The sequence below is a fragment of the Syngnathus scovelli genome, chromosome 22 (assembly GCF_024217435.2).
Source record: "Syngnathus scovelli strain Florida chromosome 22, RoL_Ssco_1.2, whole genome shotgun sequence".
In the NCBI taxonomy this organism is placed as follows: Eukaryota; Metazoa; Chordata; class Actinopteri; order Syngnathiformes; family Syngnathidae; genus Syngnathus; species Syngnathus scovelli.
Genome location: NC_090868.1, coordinates 461,449 through 469,131, shown reverse-complemented (window position 1 = coordinate 469,131; position 7,683 = coordinate 461,449). Strand labels below are relative to the sequence as shown.

Sequence of the window (7,683 nt, the reverse complement as noted above, 5' to 3'; positions counted from 1 at the left end):
CCTTGTTTACTCGTCCAAAATAATGAGAAAGCAATTTAAAACGACACGTTTTACCATTATCACTAGAAGCGGGCAAAGGTTCCTCTGTGAAGAAGACATTAAACATGGGATCATTAACCAGTCCAGACTGGAGTGCAACAACCGGAAGTCCATGTTGGACATCCCAATGTGAAGTACTATTATGTGTAGATTTTTTTTCCCCCCCTTTTATCGCTTCCTAAAATAAGTGCCACAAGTGAGTTTGGGTGTAATCCACAGCTAGTTTAATAGGTCAGTGTAAAAAGATAAAAATAATCGGCGAGTTCTCGTGCACGCGCTTATTCTCGACCACGCGACAGCCGCTGACAAGATGGCGACCCTCCGCGGAGTAGTAAAAGCACAGCATTGAGTGTCGTCAAGGACCAGAGAGGCTCGGTACGTTCCATTTTTTTCCGACATGTTCGCTCACTAACCCAATTCCGGTCCAAACCAGTCCCGGTGATATTTACTCCGGAGCCGACATTCGTTGGCATTAAGCAGCAGGTAGGCTGGCTAAAGTTAGCCTAGCATGCTCGCTATTTAGACAGCATTGACAATGTGACAAAGTCTTGACAACACTGACCTTGTTGTGATATGACCACATTTGAGCTTGCAATCGTTTCAGTCTTTTTTTTTTACATTTTAGTTGACTGTTTTGTTTACTGCCGAGTCAATTCCACGCCAAGTGCTTTATTTAGCCTGAGCTTTGCGCACGTCTCTTGTTGTTGTCATTTTGAAGCTGAGTGGCGATCTGCCTGTATGAGATTTAGGGAAGAAATGACGCCGATTTGCTGAGTGGAGCGCCTCCCAACTTAATTGCAGTTGTTGCCTAACTTAAACGCACGTCTTCACGTAGATGAAATGCTTTTGTTGTGTAGGTTCAATGATTTGAGTCCTTCCACACTTGGTTTGTTTGTCCTCGTTATGGTTGCGTGTGAGCTGGAGCACATTCTGGACTGGTTTTCCAGCCAATTACACAAGCATTGACATTTTGCACCTCTGGGCAATTTAGAGTCTCCAGTAGAGGGCGGAACCAGTTTGCATGGAGAAAAGGCACCCACAGACGAGGAGAACACATCATGCATGCATCTGCTCGTGTCTTGTAAAAGTTGTTTATCGTGCCGACGAGGAGAACATCTTGCTGTTGTTTTTACCAGGAGAGGTTTTAATCGCAGCGACGCTGCCTTCTTTCACAATCCACGATTGAAATCGTTTTTCTAATCTGCACATGGCATGTTTTGTTTCGAATAGAACAGAATCTGCGGCCCACCGGCTGGGAATTATTATTTCGTGTCAAAGTTTTTCCTTCCTGTTTTCCGCAGACATCGGCATGCCCCGCGAGGGGGGCCCTTCTCGCCGCCACGGCGACTGCGTGACGCGACGGCTTTGACATTAGCGGCACCGGGGCAATGGACCGCTGCAAGCACGTGGGGCGTCTGCGGCTGGCGCCGGACCACTCCATCCTTAACCCGCAGAAGTGGCACTGCGTGGACTGCAACACCAGCGAGTCCATCTGGGCCTGCCTGGGCTGCGCCCACGTGGCCTGCGGCCGCTACATCAAGGAGCACGCCCTGCGGCACTTTGAGCAGCAGCGCCACCCGCTGGCCATGGAGATCAACGAACTCTACGTCTTCTGCTATCTGTGCGACGACTACGTCCTCAACGACAACGCCACGGGAGACCTCAAGCTGCTCCGCAGTACCCTCGGCGCCATTCAGAGCCAACGCTACGAGGTCATCACCCGCAGCGGGCGCACTCTGCGCTCCACCGCCGAGGCCCCCGCTCCCTGCCGCGCGAGCGAGCTGCAGCTGCGCGACGAGGATCGCATGTTCACCGCCCTGTGGCACCGCCGCCGCGCGCTCATGGGTCGCGTCTTCCGTTTCTGGTTGGGCCTGACTGACTGCGGCCGGGCCAGGCAGGAGGAGGAGAGACGGCGCGAGCGGGAGGAGGAGCAGAAGCGGGACGCCAGGGAGCGGAGGCGGGCGCTCAAGAGGCAGATGCGGGAACAGTTGGAGAACGCCCCGCAGAGGAAGAGCCTCCGCTTACGCGGGAGGACTCCCAGGGCTTTGGAAGCCGCCGCCGCCGCCACCCGTGCGGCCAAAAAGACTCAACGGGCCGCACCCCGCTCTCAAACTCCGGCAAGCAGGCGGCGCAAGGGAAAGACACCATCCAAACCCAAACGCAGGTGGCGGCGTCCTTCTCCCGGCGGCCCACGCAAACCCCGAGCCACGCCCCCCGGTCGGCCAGAGCCCGCCGTGGGAGAAGGTGGCTCGCCCTGCAAGCGACGCCCCACCGTCACCCCCGGCGTGACGGGCCTGCGCAACCTGGGCAACACCTGCTACATGAACTCCATTCTGCAGGTGCTGAGCCACCTGCACGTCTTCAGGGAGTGTTTCTTGCGCCTGGACCTCACGCAGGCGCTGGAGCTGCTGGTGTCGGCCGTGCACGGCCGGCTGGCGACCGAGCCCTCGCCCCGCTCGGCCCACGGGAAGGGAGCCCCGGCAGGTGTGGGGCTGAGCGGCGGCGCCTCCCCGCGGGGCCGCAGCATGGAGCTGATCCAGCCCAAAGAGCCCAGCTCCAGGCACATCTCCCTGTGCCACGAGCTGCACACCCTCTTCCAGGTCATGTGGTCGGGCAAGTGGGCGCTGGTGTCGCCCTTCGCCATGCTGCACTCGGTCTGGCAGCTCATCCCGGCCTTCCGTGGCTACGCGCAGCAGGACGCGCAGGAGTTCCTGTGCGAGCTGCTGGACAAGGTGCAGCGGGAGCTGGAGAGCGTGCCCGGCGCCGACGTGCCGGACGCGCGGAGGCGCCTCATCCAGCGGGTCCTCGGCGTGGTCAACACCATCTTCCACGGGCAGCTCCTCAGCCAGGTACACGCAAGCGCCTCCATCCGGAGCCCACCATCCAGATGCCGCCGTGGCTCAAGGGCCTTTTGCCCCACAGGTGACGTGCCTGGCTTGCCAGCATCGCTCCGACACGGTGGAGCCCTTCTGGGACCTGTCGCTGGAGTTCCCCGAGCGCTACCACAGCAACGGCGGGCGCGAGTCGCCCGCGCAGGCCTCCTGTCACCTCACCGAAATGTTGGCCAAGTTCACAGAGACCGAAGCGCTGGAGGGCAACATCTACGCCTGCCAACGGTGTAACTGTCAGTGCCGCACGCGCGCATCAAGAATGCTGATTGGTCAATCTGTGGAACACTTGCAGCCTGACGCGCTCCTCCTCCTCCTCCTCTTCTTCTTCTTGACTAGCTTCGCGACGGCGGTCTTTGTCCAAAGCGGTCCTCCTCACCAAAGCACAAAAACAGCTGATGGTCCACAAGTTGCCTCAGGTGCTGCGGCTCCACCTCAAACGCTTCAGGTAGGACCACCGTGTTGCCATTTTGGGCTCTGAAGTGATGTTGAAATTTCAGCAAAAGCGTGATTGTGAACCGGCTTTTTTTTGGTCACGTGCGCTCAGGTGGTCCGGTCGCAACCACCGGGAGAAGATCGGCGTCCACGTGAGCTTCGACCAGCTCCTCAACATGGCGCCGTACTGCCACGGCGAGTCGTCGGGCGGGCCTTGCTCGCCGCCGCGCGCCAAGAGCCTCCTCTACGAGCTGTCCGCCGTGGTCATGCATCACGGCAAAGGCTTCGGTTCCGGCCACTACACCGCCTACTGCTACAATTCGCCGGGAGGTGAGCTAGCTTTTATTTTCTCACTGTCGAAAGAGAAGTTGTTTGATTCACAAAAGTGCTACAGGCCGGCTTTTAATTCTCCAAACTATACATTCAAAATGCGACTTTTCGTGCGTCAGGTTTCTGGGTCCACTGCAACGACTCCAAGATGAGCGTGTGTTCGGTGGACGAGGTTTGCCGAGCGCAGGCCTACATCCTCTTCTACACGAGGAGGCTCACTGGGGACCAAGAGCGCCCCCTGTAGGCGGAAAGACGCTGAAAGCAAGGCCCATTTCTAGTCTTCACCTGCAGCGGAGCGGGATTGTGGCAGGTAATTTTGTTCCATCCCTGACAGATGAGCCAAAGTGCCCTTCAAAACAAAACAAAATGGAGATTTATTTTTATAGGCCAAACTTTCTACCCAAGGAATGTAATTTCTCAAGTTCTGATTCAGACCACCTGCATCTTTTTTGCGGAGCGATTGTATTTAAATGGAGCTTCCGCTCTTGAGCGCTTCCCTCAGTCTGGGAGGATGTTGCACAAAAAACACTTTAACATCAGCTCCTACTCCATTTTTGTTTCATACTATGCAAATTATTACCTCACGTTTTTTCCTCGAGAAAATGACTTCAATAAATGAGAATATTTTTCCACTTTTCTACTAAAACATGTTTGGTCAGTGCTTGCACACCACATAAGGACAATTGGACATGGTTGAGCAATTTTCATTGAATCTTTTTATTTTTTTCCTTACAAAAACATTCCAGGGAGTTGAAAACGGGAAGCCAGGCAGCATTCATTCCCTGCTGTTAGCAAAATGTTAGCCACCCCACGTAGCAGCCCAAGTCACCCGTTCGCAGTTTTTCAGCTCGGACAAATAAGACAAACTGAATCCGTCCCGCTTGTTTAACCAGGAGAAGAACTGAGTCCCAAAGCGAGTCCGCGTCGTTTCATCCGTCTGTAGATGGTGGTGGGACATTGCGTGCGTGAGTGCGTGCGTGCGTGAGTGCGTGCATGTGTGCGTGGGTGGGTGGCTTGCGTGCGCCCGCCCACCCCTGTGGCCCTTCAGTAGTCGTCGCCGCGGCTGACCACTTCCTTGCAGGTGGGCCTGAGCAGGATGGTGTGCTCAAACTGCGCCGTGTAGCAGCCCTTGGTGTCGCACAGCGGCGGGTAGGGGTCCACGATGCCCAGGTCGCACAGGTTCTTCAGGGCCATCAGGTACTTGCTCTCGCCCAGGCGGTCCAACCAGCGGCGGCAGAAGGCCAGCGTGCCAAAGTTCTCGTTGATCACGTTCAGGAGGTGCTTGGCCCGCGGGAGCCTGTCAACCCAGCCAGGTCAGTTTTCATCACTCGCAAACACTGACTATTAATAAATGGGTGGTCATGTAGGAAAGCGAGACGCCCACCTGATGGGCACGTGGCCCACGTCAAAGTTCTTCATGTAGTGCGAGCATTCCATGTCGTCGTGGACCATGCCTTTGCCCGTGCTGCCAAACGTCTCGATAGCGTAAACCTCGCCTTCCTGCCCGCAAAGTGAAAATGAAATTTAGCAGGAATTAAAAAGGCTGAAAAAAAAGGTTTGCCCCCCCTTGGAGGCCCACCTCCATTCTAGTGGCTTCTCCTCCTTTGACGATGGGCACCGTCTTCCCGGCGTGTATCCTGTACTGACCGATAGAATGGCCGTTGAGGTTTCGGATGGGTTTGACTACGGAGGGAGGCAAGCGGCTCACGCGTTAAAATACACTCGGGAAATATTTTGCCAGACAAAACAAAGCGCCTTTATGCGCCTGTGTTACCTTGGTACGTTTTGCCATCCAGCTCCACCTCGTAGGACTCCATCACTTCCTGGATGGCTTCGCCAACGTCACACAGACGCACGTCAATTCCGGCGTTCTGCCACGAGGAAGAAAAAAAAACAAACAAAAAAAAAAAAACCCATCAAATGAGATTTGGGTGTATTGAACACCATCCCAAAAAATAGTGTTGTGCGCGTCGCGTACTTTAATGCCAGTGTTGGTGGCATCTTTCACGGCTTCCAGCAGCTTGTCGTACTTTGGGTTGAAGGTGACGGTGAAGGCACAGTCAATGATTCGCCCTGCGGACAGCGACCGAGATGAAGCGCGCGCTCGTGTCGCGTCGGCGCGTTCGTACCGTTGATGTGCGTGCCGAAGTCGATCTTGCACACGTCGTCGTACTGCAGGACGGTGGGGTCGCCGGCGTTGGGAGTGTAGTGGGCGGCGCAGTGGTTGAGCGAGCAGCCGGTGGGGAAAGCCAGCCCGGCGTGCAGCTTGTTCTCCTTGATCAGCTTGCGGGAGCAATCCTCCAGACGCTCGCTGACATGCCGTGGCACAAACACAGTGTGAGGGAGAGGCAAGAGACGACGTGACGTGACGTAGCGGGCGAGAGGGCGAGCGAGCGGGCGAGAGGGCGAGCGAGCGGGCGCGGCCTCACCATATTTCAATCATCGTCATTCCAGGTTTGAGGAAGCCTTGCACGTGGCGGCGAACCTGCCTGTGAGCCTCGGCCGCCTGCCTAAAGTCGTTCCACACCTCCTCGTTGGCTTTGTCCAGCACTCTGCGCTCTTCGTTGCTGCTGCGCCACGCCGCGCTGCGCCTGCCGCGCCGCACCACGCGCACACGTGCGTTTAGACTCGAACGCACGGCAGCTTGTCCTAGCGTGTCCTTACCCGTCCTGCGAGGGAGGGTATTCGCACTCCTGTCCGACGGGGAAGGCTCCACCGGGATACAGCTCGCAGATGGGAATAGACGGGGGATCCGTCTGACCTTTGGCTGGCGGAAAACGACATCATCACAAACTCTTCCATTTTATTTTGAAGGCGCAGCCGGCGCCAACATACATCCTTTCTTCTTCTTTTTCTTCTTCTTTTTCTTCCCTGCCGAGTTCTCGCCATCATCTGCAAAGGTGTTTGGAGATGTTTGGTGACCGGTGGAATTATACACAAGCGCAGCAAGTTTTTTGGGGGTCTCCCACCTTCCTCGCCCTCTTCCTCCTCCTTGTCTTTGTCCTCCATCACCTGCTTCTCCAGCTCCTTTGTCACCTCGGTAACATCGTCGCCTTCTGGACCTGCGACAAACCGCTTTGAAAATGCCTCCGTGCGGAAACTTGCTTAGTCACCAAAATGAAACAGGATGTGGCTTTGCTGGAGATTTGGTATTTGTATTGACAGCGATATGCACAAATTAACACCTGCTCCGTTATTGATTTGTGACTGACTTTACTTGAAGAAATGAGTCATGCAAGCTGACCTAATTGTAGATCTCATTGAGAAAACTGAAAATTCGGCAAAATAAAATGCGGAGTGAGTCGTTCGTGTTGTGCAACAAATGCATGCAAATTTCAATTCGCATTTGAGCAGCTTTCATGAGATGTCAAGGGGTGCTGAAGTCTTTTTCCCAAGAGTAGGCCTGACGTAAATTCCAAACGTGATCCTGAACCCGCATGGCTAACAGCACCATCAAGTCCAACGCAATAAGTCAACGTACTTCCGGAGGAAATTTCACTGTCAAGCAAATTAATGTTGGATTTGTATCCTTTGTGGTTTATTGTAGAGTTCATCGAAAATATTAAGTTTATCTCATTATAATAACGGCTTCGCAATGGTCTACCGTCTGGTACTTTAAGCGTGTACAGCAAATTCACCACTAAGTGATTTTATTTTGAAGATAAATTGGGATTGTTTCCGGGTTTGTAGGTTCTAAAAATGTCCGCTCTGTCGCAGCACCAACAGGTAGCATTAGCTAAGCTAAGCCTGCTCGCGGCAGTATTACCGGCTGCCGTTGACTTGTTCTTCTTCTTCTTTTTTTTCTTCTTTTTCGCGGCCGCCTCTTCCACCGGGTCGCCGTCTTTTCCATCCGCGTCCTCGCCGTTCATCTGGGCTTCCTGGACTTGTTTTTGGCCCGCCGGAGTCTCCGCGAGCACCGCCGCCATGACGATGACAGCCTGCTGCTGCTGCTGCTACTGCTGCTGCTGCTTAGGTAAGCGCGAGGCATTGC

At 54.8% G+C, this 7,683-nt stretch overlaps 2 protein-coding genes across 2 annotated transcripts; one reads left to right on the top strand and one right to left on the bottom strand.

Annotated features, from left to right (window-relative positions):
• The first annotated feature begins 140 nt into the window (after positions 1 to 140).
• Positions 141 to 4,338, top strand: usp44 (ubiquitin specific peptidase 44). Its single transcript, XM_049760376.2, has 6 exons — positions 141 to 414; positions 1,341 to 2,888; positions 2,962 to 3,163; positions 3,267 to 3,375; positions 3,475 to 3,692; positions 3,812 to 4,338. The coding sequence occupies exons 2-6, from the start codon at positions 1,428 to 1,430 to the stop codon at positions 3,934 to 3,936; spliced, it is 2,115 nt and encodes a 704-aa protein (XP_049616333.1). The 5' UTR covers positions 141 to 414; positions 1,341 to 1,427; the 3' UTR covers positions 3,937 to 4,338.
• A 47-nt stretch (positions 4,339 to 4,385) lies between these two features.
• On the bottom strand, positions 4,386 to 7,672 carry metap2a (methionyl aminopeptidase 2a). The gene is made up of 11 exons (XM_049760463.1): positions 7,459 to 7,672; positions 6,662 to 6,754; positions 6,528 to 6,584; positions 6,357 to 6,459; positions 6,122 to 6,283; positions 5,822 to 6,003; positions 5,671 to 5,765; positions 5,467 to 5,563; positions 5,272 to 5,375; positions 5,077 to 5,192; positions 4,386 to 4,989 (listed from the first exon to the last, which is right to left on the bottom strand). Exons 1-11 carry the CDS (start codon positions 7,616 to 7,618, stop codon positions 4,737 to 4,739), a joined length of 1,422 nt encoding a protein of 473 aa, XP_049616420.1. The 5' UTR covers positions 7,619 to 7,672; the 3' UTR covers positions 4,386 to 4,736.
• Positions 7,673 to 7,683: the final 11 nt, after the last annotated feature.